General features: G+C 38.0%; 2 protein-coding genes across 6 annotated transcripts in view; both read left to right on the top strand.

Annotated features, from left to right (window-relative positions):
• The window catches only part of pdlim5a (PDZ and LIM domain 5a), a 42,441-nt gene extending 32,927 nt beyond the window's left edge, over positions 1–9,514 (top strand). For all 4 annotated transcript variants that reach the window (XM_086076747.1, XM_086076745.1, XM_086076749.1 and 1 more), the window contains 6 exons: positions 5,031–5,104; positions 5,607–5,802; positions 6,328–6,508; positions 8,521–8,641; positions 8,922–9,037; positions 9,126–9,514. In XM_086076747.1, coding sequence (XP_085932873.1) covers positions 5,031–5,104; positions 5,607–5,802; positions 6,328–6,508; positions 8,521–8,641; positions 8,922–9,037; positions 9,126–9,215 — 778 coding nt within the window. In that variant the 3' untranslated portion in view covers positions 9,216–9,514. The remainder of the gene's footprint in view (positions 1–5,030; positions 5,105–5,606; positions 5,803–6,327; positions 6,509–8,520; positions 8,642–8,921; positions 9,038–9,125) is intronic.
• A 552-nt stretch (positions 9,515–10,066) lies between these two features.
• The window catches only part of bmpr1ba (bone morphogenetic protein receptor, type IBa), a 42,553-nt gene continuing 39,879 nt past the window's right edge, over positions 10,067–12,740 (top strand). For both annotated transcript variants that reach the window (XM_086076290.1, XM_086076289.1), the window contains exon 1: positions 10,067–10,208. The gene's annotated coding sequence lies outside the window, so the exon portion shown is untranslated. The remainder of the gene's footprint in view (positions 10,209–12,740) is intronic.

Below are 12,740 nucleotides of genomic sequence, written 5' to 3'. Positions count from 1 at the left end.
GCAAATACAATATTTAGCTCCATTCTAGCAGTTCCACTTTACTACCACTGGAGGGCAGCAAATATATCATTAAATCTTTTCATTGGTTAAGACTGAAGAAATGACACTTTGCTACCATCCATAGTCAGTGTACAGCTTGTATATCAGTGTAAATTTACTTTCCCTCTGAAATGCTTGCAACAAAAGTGAGTGCACCACTTAGTGAAAATGTCTAAACTGGGCCCAAAGTGTCAATATTTCGCCAGACCATCGAGAGCTTCACAGATTGCCACTGGAATCCTCTTTCACTCCTCCATGATGACATCACGGAGCTCGTAAAAATTTGACAACTTTTCCTTCCTCAGCTTCTGTTTCAGGATGCCCCTTAGTTGGTCAACAGGGTTTATGTAGGAAGACGGACTTGGCCTGTCCATCACATGAGGACGAGCATTAAAGAAGATACACTGCAAAAACTAAAATCTTAATTAAGATATAATTTCTTAAATTTAACCTAAATTTGCTTATTTTGATTTGACACGTTATTTTTTACTTAAAACGAAATTGTCAGGCAAGATCATTGTGCTTATTTTAAGATATGTATTACTTAATTTTAGGCATTGAGCATTTTAAGTACTGTGAGGATTAAAACAAGCATTTCCCACATTTTAAGATGACATCAAACCAACATTAAAGGCCCTTTCTTATTTTAAGATTTAGCATAATCTAGTAATAAAATAAATGGAAAAAAAATACAAGTATGAAAACAGACGAGTGCAATATAGTTCATTTTGTTATATTTACTAAGCTCATTTTTCCTTGTTTCAGTACCAGCTCAGTGGTCTAGTAGTAGAGTGCTAAGTTAAAGGTTGTGGGTTCAATTCCTGGCTAGGTCATGACAAAGAAAATGGGACCTGTTACCTCCCTGCTTGACACTCAGGCTAAGTTATCCAAGTGTAAAAAAAAATACTCATGTAATTTAAAAAATAGTTCTATTTATTACAGCTTGAAAAAAATCGACATGACTTGCTTTTAGTCTGAAAATACTATTTTCAAGACCGCAGTGGATGATATGGACCTAGTATTATTTTCTTATTTTTCAAAATCTTACAGGTAAATTCAAGTACAATTTTCTTGTTCTGTTGGTAGGTCATTTTGCTTATTTGAAGTAATTATTTTCTTATTTTACTATATATATTTTTTTCAGAAAATGTCTACAATCCTCTTTGCAGCGTAGACTGATGTATTTTGTCCTGCATATTCAGCTCAACAGAGCGACGCCAAATTGTCCACCAAATGCACTCGGCCCACGACTGCTCTCTTCCCGTGTGAGTCCAGCAATGACGTCGTTGCAGCGCCTCTCATAAAAACGTGTGGCTTTTGTTTGAACGGCCAACAAATGGTCCATGAACATCACTGACGCTCACTTGGGCACACAGCAGATGGTCTATCATTTAACACTCTCGTAGCCTTTGGATCACATTCAACCTCACTCCTTCACATTTACAATATGGAGTGACCACATGCACACACGCTTCATTCTTTAGTGGCGTACAGTTGTGTCTAGGAGCCAGCGAGGGATCTTTGTGAGACGCTGCCAAAAGCTCCTTTCACGCCAACCGCAGAGTGTTATAAGTTGTCCCTGGGGACATATGGACTGTGTCTTCTGGTGCCAAGTTAATGGGAATGCATTTGCTGGGTTTGAAACCGTGCTGACACCAAAAGCCTTGAAATGAATGAGGCAGCAATTTCTGTCCATATTAACATATTGTGTAAATGTAAAATTGTAATTATTTACTGCACGGCTGTACCTTGTCGTACCAACAACTTCGTGACTCACTTTACTTGTATTGAAATTAGGGGTGTCAAAAACGAGTCAGTTCATTTAAAGTTCCTTTAACACCACACTTTTTTTTTTTAAAAACTGCCCTTTACTTGATTAGGCTGTACTGGGGGCACATACATTTCCATTGGCGTAATACAACTAATTGAATACAGTAAATAATGGTGATAGCATTATACTGACAAAACAGTGCTGATAAAATCACACATTCCCTCCTTCCTCTTTTTTTTCCTTGTTGCACTGTAGCTTATGCTATGTCCAGAAGGGTCGCTAATGAATGTAAACAGCGGGGCTCTTAGTTAATCAACCAATCAGTCGAGCGGAATAGGATAAACCGCTCTGGTAATTGGCGGAGACGGTGGAGAATATTAACGACCTGCGGCGTAATTGTCGCTAATGAACGAGGGGCCGGGTGAGCCTCACGTGTTTTCGCTCATACAATCAGCGTGGCTGGCGCATGAATGTCGTTAGCATGACAGGACGATGAGTGATGCTGGCTCTCGTTTAAATGACCACAGGAAGTCAGAACAGTTAGTAAACAAAAGATGACGATATTTAAGTTATCTTATGGATGCAAAGAAAAATCGCATTTGTAGATACTGTGCGTTAATCTTTTGATCTAGCTCGAAAAAGCTAATGGCTTGGCTAGTATGTTGTCTTTTTCAATTGGATTAAGTCCGGCCTGTCTCTCAGCAGATTAGCTCCATTTGATACAGACAAGTCCTTCTGGTATTTTATGTATTTATTTATTTATTTGTTTATGTCCTGCAGCAGCAGTATTTCAGACAGTCTGGCAAGGCGCCCATCACTTGAAAGTGGCTCTGAATCTTCACCCATCCCAGCGGATCATGTTACCGGGTGGCTATTTTGAAACTGGGTGAAAGTCCACAACTGCTCGCTCACAAGACACACTGTCAAAAAAAGTGTAGCTAACAGAAGATTTTTTTACTTGGTTGTGTTATTTCCCACTCGGTGGGTGGCCAGGTACTCTAGAAACCAAACTATTGTGTACAAACATGAACAAGTTCAATTTCCATAGTGTGTCTCCTTTAAATCTCTGTGACCACATGCAGGGCGTCCATGGCAGCAGTTGCCATAACATGTGTCGCATGTGAGGACAGCCAGGCTTGATGAGAGTGCGGGCAATAACCCTCAACTCTACCATTTGAATGTGGTACGCGTGTGTGTGTGTGTGGCAGGGGAGTGTTTTTGGCCCACCCAAGCCCCTCAGCTGCCCCATGTGAGCACGTACTGTGCAATACATGGATACGCACACCACTTGTTACTCGCACCTGTATTAGTAATAACATAAGTAAATGACACGTCAATTTTACTTGAAGTTACTTCATGTTAAAGATTAGCTCTTAATATGAAAAGAAAAATGCATCGAGCTGTCACCGTCTTACAAATGCAATTATGCCATCTAGTGACAGAAAATTTAAAGCTCAACATAAATCAATATGACGCTTGGTTTTTTTACAGTACAGTTCATCTTTTTAATTTTTACTCAATTGTATGAATTATGACATTTTTGTATCAATGACTTAAAGTTGCAGCCATGTTTCTATTAGTTTAACATTTTCCCCACTTTTATGTTAACAAGAGTATGAAAACTTTGGGGGGGGATTATTGTACATTTTATTGTAGGCCTATATATAGAATACATATCAAATTTGCTTGACTATTGAAGTCATGCGATTAATTATGATTATCACCTGACACCCCAATATATATATATATATATTTATATATATATTTATATATATATTTATATATATATTTATATATATATATATATATATTTATATATATATATTTATATATATATATTTATATATATATATAAATATATTTATATATATATATATATATATATATATATATATATATATATATATATATATATATATATATATATATTTATATATATTTATATATATATCAAAACTGAGGAACTGATTTTTTATATTTTTTAGGCTCAGATCTAAATTACGAAATTCAAAAATGGATGTTCAATGACAAAGCTTCTTCCTGAGAATGCTGGTTCACTTCCAATACGTACGATTTCAGGGGAGTTTGTTTATGAATGACTGCACTTACAATTCTGGAGTTTTGAGCGACTTTAGAGGTGTCTAAAATTTGTTTTGGATTACCGAATTGTACGACTTTACTTTAGAGACACATTTTCCTGAAAATAGTAAAATTTCAAATTGTACAACCTCAGGGGTATTTGGGTTTAAACACCAAACTTTTGTTTGATTTTAGAGGAATACGCCCCCCCCCCCCAAAATTCGGAATTGTACGAATCAGACTGTTGTAGTGTTTTCAAATTTTATAGGTGTTTTTTTCTCCAATTAATCGGTTCGTACTCCTAACCTCACGGGTGTTTGGTTTCGAAAGATAATGAAAGTTTAATTTCTAACAAATTTTGGTCAAATTCCAATCGGGATAACTTTGATTAAATGCTGCTTAATTAGTTGAATTATTCATTCATTTTGGGCATTTAATGACCTGCAACGTCCTAACCCCAAGTGACACGATAGAGCAGTGGGAATACATACAGCACATACTGTACCATATTAATAATGCCAGTATTGAAGCGGATGGCGCGGCGTCGTTAGCACTGGTCGTCTGGCATCTGTCTTCACCACATCTGGACTAGATGCTTGTCAGCACTCCACACGATGACTTTCACTTGACATCCTGGCCGCGGTTCAGAAAATGTGCGTTATGTTATATTATTACGGGCTAGTATCACGAGGCTGTCGGCCGTGTAGTGAAAGTGGCGACCATTCCAAGTAGGAGGCTGACTGTGTGGAGCGGAGAGAGCTGTGTTGTTTTGGGCAGAACCATATTTGTCTCTGCTCTGTCAGCGGGTAGGTGGTCTGGATTCTGTCTTGCTTGTATTCCACTAAGGGCACCCGAGCGAGAGAGAGAGAGAGAGAGAGAGCGAGAGAGAGAGTAGCCAACATGAAAAAGTGACACATTGATTCCATACACAGATGATTAATTGTGAACATTTTTTTTTATAGAATAAACAAGTTGTGATAGAACGGATAGGTGTCAGGTTCAGTCAACCAAGAACATTTAATAAACGGGCAAGGAAGGAGCTCAGTCATAATTGCCTCGCAGGCCAATATGAAAAAATATCATTTGAATGTTGACTTCATGTACAATTGCCAATGTCAATGGCTTACTTTGCTTTACACAGTGAAGAACCTGAGCCCAGCAGCCACCAGTCCGCTACTGTCAAGACCATGATCAAATCACCCGCAACAACTCAAGGTAATACACCATGTGATCGTGCATCGGTGCAAGTGTGTGTATATGTGTGCACTAGAGTGGAACATTTTGATTACTTAACTATATGACTGTGTCCATCCACCATGTTGTGGCTTCAAAGGCGCCTGTGCACACATAAGCGAAACATTTACAGTTAATCTGTTTTGCGATTTGTATGTAATTTTTTGGGGTTGGAGGGTTGTTCCTTATTTTGGGCTGTCATTCCTCTTTTGGCCACTAGGCGGTGGCAGACGACTGTTGAACACTGTAAATGTGAAAGAAGAAGAGAAAACAGGAGGCATTTCAAACTCAGCTTCATTTTCACTAAAGATTAGAAAAGAGATTATCGAATGTCCTCTATCATCCTACATTGAAAGTAACAGCTGTAGGTTCATTTTATAATGTATATCTTTGATGATGTATATTGTGCGATGGTAAGTTCAGTTAAAAAAAAAAACTAAACGTTTCTTGTAAATAAACAGGGATCCATCTTCATCCTCCTCAGGTGTCAGTCCACAGTGTGGTTTAATCACACCATCCTTTGGCGTGAAGTCCAATGGCAGCACGCCCAGGTGTCCTGCCCCCGCTCGTCCCGTGCCTCGGGCCCACCCTAAAGACGAGGACTCGCTGGTGCAAATGGCGGAACACTACCCTGCCGGGACTCGCACGCCCATGTGTGGCCACTGCAGTAAGGTCATCAGGTAAGGGAAAGATATTATTTTCTAGGGGTGGGAATCTTTGAATGTCTCACGATTCGATTTGATTCCGATTTTTGAGTGTGCAATTCGATTCAGAATCGATTGTCGATTAAGAATTTTTTTTAATTCAAAATGATTTGATTGACAATGATTTTTGCTTCAATTTCTAGATGTGCAAAGAATCGTTATGATCTACTCCAGTCTGACTCGCTAATGCTAATTAGTGCTCTACTCGCGGCACTTTTATCACTAAAAAGAACGGCACCACACTGAATAAAACCAAACAAACTTTTATTGGAATAACTTGATCGTGACTTTTTCCCTTCTACTCTCTAAACAAACAGATTAGAAGACGACAATTATTTTTTAAACACCATAATGTCCTCCAAAAACGGTCTGCTAGCTTAATGCTAGCGTACAGTATGTCGCAAACGTTTTCTAGTAGATTCTGACTTGAGGTTACTCCACAGTGTTGTTTATGTCCAGGGAGCTGATTACAATGTTGTCTTTTTGTTGTTGTTGTTTCAGGGGACCATTTTTGGTAGCAATGGGCAAATCGTGGCATAAAGAAGAATTCAATTGCGTCCACTGCTGCACATCACTGGCTGACATCGGCTTTGTGGAAGAGCAAGGCCACGTTTACTGCGAACACTGCTACGAGGACTTTTTTGCGCCGACATGTAGCCGCTGCCAGGCTAAGATACTGGGGGTGAGTGGGGGGCACTTTGCAGGACACCTGGCTACGAGTGGGGCTCATTTGTCAATTTATGCATGGGCCCTTGAGTCATTTTTGTACGATGTGTTCTGCATGTCCACCCAATTTCCTGTCGATCTGTCAAACTAGTGTCGAGGGACGAATTTTTTTTTCTTCTAACTTTCCGCGACTGATTTAGTTGAGTGAGAAATATGTTTGGAGTCCTTAAAGCAACACTAAGGAACTTTCAGTTTACGCTGATTATTGCGACCCCATGTGGACAAAAGCGGTGATGTTATGCCTGAAGGAAGACCACATTTCCCATGAGGACAAGTGCATTGTGTCGTTTTTGAGCTCACACACATTCAAATTGACTTCCGTCTTTGTAACGAATGGGGAAAGGGGAAGTGATAAAAGCAGTCAGCACATTTGTAGTTTTTTGTGTGGCAGTGTTCCTGCCATCCTCCTCAAAGTTGCTCTTTGCCAGTAAAAATGATACAGACCCCCTCAGGCCATAGCAAAAGGTACCACTCAACTAGTTTTCAATTGATGTTTCATCAGAAGAAATAGGTATTTTATTATGGTTGAAAAGTTCCTTAGTGCTACTTTAAATTAAGTACTTTTTCACCAGCCTAGTGCAGTGTTATAGTTTTTTATTAGTTTTTATTTCATTAAAACTTTTGTTTTTTCAAATTAATTACTTTTGATTCATTCTAATAGAGGATTTGTTAGTTTTTCTTTCTTTCTTTCTTTCTTTTTTTCTTTATTTAATAATTTTCATAAATGCTTTTTTTAAGTTCAGATGTTATTAGATTTAGTTTTAGTTTTTGTTTAATTATTTTATATTTAAGGGATTTGTTGAGTGCAAGATTAAAATAACTAAATACCTAAATAAATCAATAAATAATTATTAAATAAAGTAAAGTAAACTACAATTCGCGAACGAACTATTCAACCTTTTTTCATCCATACCGACGTTTGGTCATGCCAAAATAAATAAAAATTTAAAATAATACATCGGATTTATATACCGCTTTTCGAGACACTCAAAGACGTTTTACAATGGAATGAATACATTATTCATGCGCTCACAAATTCACGAGCACTGGAGGCAATGCGTGTGAAGGCCCAAGGACACAACCACACATGACTTGGGGAGAGCCGGGATCGAACAGCAGACCTGGTTACTGAACGACCGTGTCTACACCCTGAGCCACGGCCGCCACAAACGCAACCACAAAAGCTAATGTATCAACAAATAACAATATATTTTTTTTTAAAGAATACTGTCAACAGTGACCACCAGTTATAATCAGACTTCCCTATGTGTTAAAATAATTCGACTTTGGAGGCTTTGAAGGCTGCAGGTGTAACTTTTAACCCAACATGTCAGGAGTCCGAGATATGCGCGCGGTGCTAACGTTCATCCGTCACGTGTTCAAGACCTCTTGAGGGCCGCCAATCCTTTTACAAACCTTCCAATTCTCACACATCTTCAAGCAGCTTAGGGCGTCTTATTAACCTGTTTTCTCGCCCTCTTGCCCCTAAGACCCCCCGCACCCCCAATTTAGTGTGACCCGCCAGCTTTTCCATTGATTCCCTGTCCCGGTGGTGTTCTCACACTTTAAAGGGTGGGGAATGTCTATTTTAAGCCGAGTCATGAGCTTCCAGAAGAAGAAGAAGAAAAGCGTGATCGTTAAGTTAGTCGTAATAATACAAGTGTGATGTTATGATTTAATGGGGGCACGGTGCCCAAAAAATAATCTTAAGTAAATGATAATAATAATAATAGGCTTCCATTGGATTATGAGTTATCAATACAGGGTAGAAGTTGTGCACAGCCGGGGCTCCAGACTATTTTTTTTTTCAAGGACCACTCTAAAAACACCAACAACAAAAACTATGTAAAGAAACAGTTATGTTGATACACTCTCTCTATATCAGGAATTTTCACCTATTGCAGGTGTGTGACAAAACGTTTTGTTCACGATACCACTAAGCAGCTAACCGCATTGTTTTCTGTCCAGGAAGTGATCAACGCCCTTAAGCAGACGTGGCACGTTCACTGCTTCCTGTGCGCTTCCTGTCAGCAGCCCATCCGAAATAACACCTTCCACCTGGAGGACGGCGAACCTTACTGCGAGCAAGGTGAGACGAGGAAAACGACGGAAGCAGGCCATTGGGCTGAAGGATGCCGACCCTTGCCCGATAGGCGCCAGTCGTTGAATCCACTTTTCAAAATTATATATTGAATTATATATGTTGTAACACCATTTTTTTTTTTAGCAAGCACATTGTATTCTTTATTGACATAGTGACAGTAAATTAAAAATGACTTGATGTAATTATGCTAATAGGCCAACGATATGGGATCATCGTCACATTGCATCCTTCTACTACTATTTAATTTATGTGTTGTCTGTCACAGACTTCTACAGTTTGTTTGGCACGGGCTGCCACGGCTGCGAGTTTCCCATCGAGGCGGGAGACAAGTTCCTGGAGGCGCTGGGCTACACGTGGCACGACAACTGCTTTGTGTGCGCCGTAAGTGCAGCGGACTGTTCATCATCCTCACCACCTCCCATCTTTGCCACTTCAGATTGTGTATATGGTGGCATCTTTTTACCCACAGGTATGCTGCACCACCTTGGAGGGTCAGACCTTCTTCTCCAAGAAAGACAAGCCTCTTTGCAAGAAACATGCACAAACACTGAAAATATAACTTTTTTTTTTTTTTTTTTAGGTAATGATGATTTCGTTAGAAAGAAGCAATGATTTTCTTTGTTTTGTGGTCATTGTTAACAGAAGCACTAATAGAGTATTTCTTAATATAGTCATAGTCAAACCTACATTTTGTATATGTTAACATTCATGTTGATTTAAAAATGCCAACACAATTTACATTATGACATAAAGGTGATTTATTTTATGTATTCCATATTTTTTTTTGCAACACAGCTGTCACAATTTTTTCCCATTTTTAAATGTAGTAATATTAAATATATGCATTCAGTATTTGTACCTTATATAGATATTATTCACATACTGTGTTTATATTACAGACAATTTGAATCACATTATTTATTTGACACTATATCATCATGCACATTTTTATTTTTTATTTTTTTAAATTTAATTTAATTTTTTTTAATTTTTATAATTATTGCTTTTGTTTACTACTAACATGCTTACTAATGCATGCATTCTAATACGAACTGGTAACAATTTAATGTTTAATATAATTACACAACTTTACTCCAAAAATGTGTGAAGAAATAAAATTGAATAATGGTGGAAAAATCTGCATTTTACTCGTACAGGATATTTGATTAAAAACACAACGTAGTAATACAATTTTATTACAAACAGGGATTACTAAAAATCTGATAAAAAAAATATTTTATTACTCAACGTTTGGAGAAATATAGACCCACCTGAGTCTGTATTATTATTATTATTATTATTATTATTATTATTATTATAATTATTAGTCACCACACGTGAAGAATGGGTCGATCCGGTAAAGTTTGCGCATGCTCGCACTATAGCACAGCACAGGCGCATGCTCGTACAGGTACGCGCACGCATGACGTGAGATGCACGCACGCGCACGGCGTGGAGACTGGAGTGAAGTCGCATCTTTTCCACCAGCCGGACTTTCTTCTTTTTGTCACCGAACCTTTCGACACCCGACGGGACTCGGCGTTCGCTGCAGGTAAGTGAGGCTGAATTCGAGTTTCGTTGCGTTTCTGGAGAGTTAAAATGGCAAGATGACGCACAAGTCTCGCGCCAGATGTTTTGATTTGTTGATTGACGTGATGCAGCTCGTTTCTGACTTTTGAGCAGCTAGCTAGTTTGATGCTTTTTGACCCGCTTTCAGAGACGAAAATGCGTTCAGTAAACTTGCTAGTAGGTACAGGTAAGTCTCATGAAGGTTAAAGTAACTTTAACTCAAAAGGAAGTTTAAAAAGTAAATCAAGTTATAGTGTTTTTTTAAAGGGCTAGCCGGTTTATTAGATTGTAATAGTATATTTGAGGTCATAACAATGGTTAATATTAAAAAGAAGGTGTGCTTCTGAAATTACTATGAATTATTACGATTACTACAATGCTAAAGGGATGCAAGTGGCTAGCTGTGTCTGCGATTAAACTGATGGGACAAGCAGAAAGTCACGACTATTATACATCAACGTCATCTCCCATCATTATGTTGCTTTAAAAATAAATAAATAATGTTTTTTCCCCAGCAAAGTTTCATTTTTATTTATTATATATTAGTGTTATTTTTTTTAAATACAAATATTTTTAGAAAACAATATTGATTTAAAATGCTGTAATCATGCTTTTTCTGTCACAAGAAAGTGATTTTCTATCATTTTTTTCAATGGAAAAAAAAATATTTTTAAGAAATCAATTAGTTTGAACAAATTTTTCATTTTTTCCCTAAATCTAAAGAGAAAGTATACTATATTATAAATGATAAATAATCAATTATTTATGTCCTTTATTCCAAAAATAAATTAGAACAGCAGTAAAGTCAATCTCCAATGACAGTCCTTGCTGCCTAAGAGTTTTCTGTGTATTATAATTTAATGTCATAATTTTAAGAGAAAATTTCACTTTATAGGAAAAAACAAGCCTTATTTTATTTTTACTATTTAGAAAGGAAAACACCTTTATTATTCCGCAGGCAATGTAAAAACACATGCTGAGGCTCCTACGTCACAAAAAGCCAAAGAAAAAGCAAAACAAACATTCTTTAATACTCTAATGCTTGCTGACAGTGTGTGTCATTTTTCCACACATGATTAGATTGTTTTCCCCTTGATTGAAATGTACAACCACATTCGTGTGTGTATGTGAACAGTTTTCTTAGTTTACGTAAATGAGCGGCAATCTTATTTGGGTCAGGAACACATGATGCAAATCTGCAGTGCGGTCATATTGGTTCAATTGCCTGTGTAATTGAGTTTCACATCGCGGCTGTAAACACAACGCTTGCCTCACTTTTACTTTGTGTATGTGTGTGGGGGGCTTAATAGCATCAGATAACCCGTGGTTCGAGACGAAGTGTCTGATTCTTACAATTTAAACTTCACTGTAGCCTGCATGTATGTTCCATGAAAAGCCAAATATAAATAGTACAGAAGCCCATTAGAGCAAGAGAACTATTTAAATGCATGGCCACTTTATTAGGTTCATCTGCAACCTATTGTGGCGTTCTTCAGTATCTCACGCAGCACCAGTTACGAAATACGTACCAAAGGTTCAAATGATTCATGTAGTATCATGATGTATACGAGTCAATTGTGGACATGTCTACACACGTAACCGAGCTTTTTTCCAAATATTTCCCCCTCGCCGTGTAGGGAAAAAAACAAACAAACTCATACACACACTACCGCCAAGCCTCTAGATGGCAGTAGTTAGCCAAATACTGTCCAATAAGAAGGAACAGATCCAAATGAGAGCATTAAGTGTCAAAACAAACAAATCGGACCAAAATGCTACTTTGAATTGTCCATTCGTGATAGTAGCAGATAGGGATGGGCGAGTACCGATACCAGGTATCGGTGGTATCGGGCCGATACCAGGCCACATTTCATGGTATCGGTACTCGCGACGGATACCGATGCTGGTATCGCCGCCCACTCTTGTGGCCATTTTTTGGTCAGGAAGTGTCTGTGACTGAGACTGTGGGGAACGAAAGTTTTGTTCCACCTTGCTCGTTTCCTGTATGTCTCCTTATGAGGTAACACTTTTTCATTTAATTACTTTCGGCAGCGCCATTTCGATGTGCGTTACTGAGAATAAGTAAGTACTCTTGTTGTGAGTAATATCACTTGTATCCGTGGTTCAATGCGTGTTATATATGTTTGTAGCTGACGTAACTTTGCCGTGTTTAATTGCCTCGTTAACGTCGTTGAGCTGCGGTGCTAAAAATAGAACGGTGCCCCTTACGGCTCTCGCAGATGCTAATTATAGTTCTTATAAATACATTATATTTGTAATGAACGGAGAATGTGAAACAGGAAACGGAAATACAGAGCAGCCTTCCAAATTAAAAGCATGGATTTCAAAACAAGATATAATTAAACTTCACACACTAGGAGGAATTCTTAACATGGTAGATATGAATAAATTACTTAAAGCCCTATTGTATTGAATTGAATTATTTTCACTTCACTGTATTCCTTTAAAATAAGTTGTATAACCACATATTTTGATTGGGATTTTTTCTTCTTCT

The sequence above is a fragment of the Leptonotus elevatus genome, chromosome 5 (assembly GCF_054856555.1).
Source record: "Leptonotus elevatus isolate MCC_2025b chromosome 5, RoL_Lele_1.0, whole genome shotgun sequence".
Taxonomy (NCBI): domain Eukaryota; kingdom Metazoa; phylum Chordata; class Actinopteri; order Syngnathiformes; family Syngnathidae; genus Leptonotus; species Leptonotus elevatus.
This window is presented reverse-complemented; position numbering and strand designations above follow the sequence as displayed.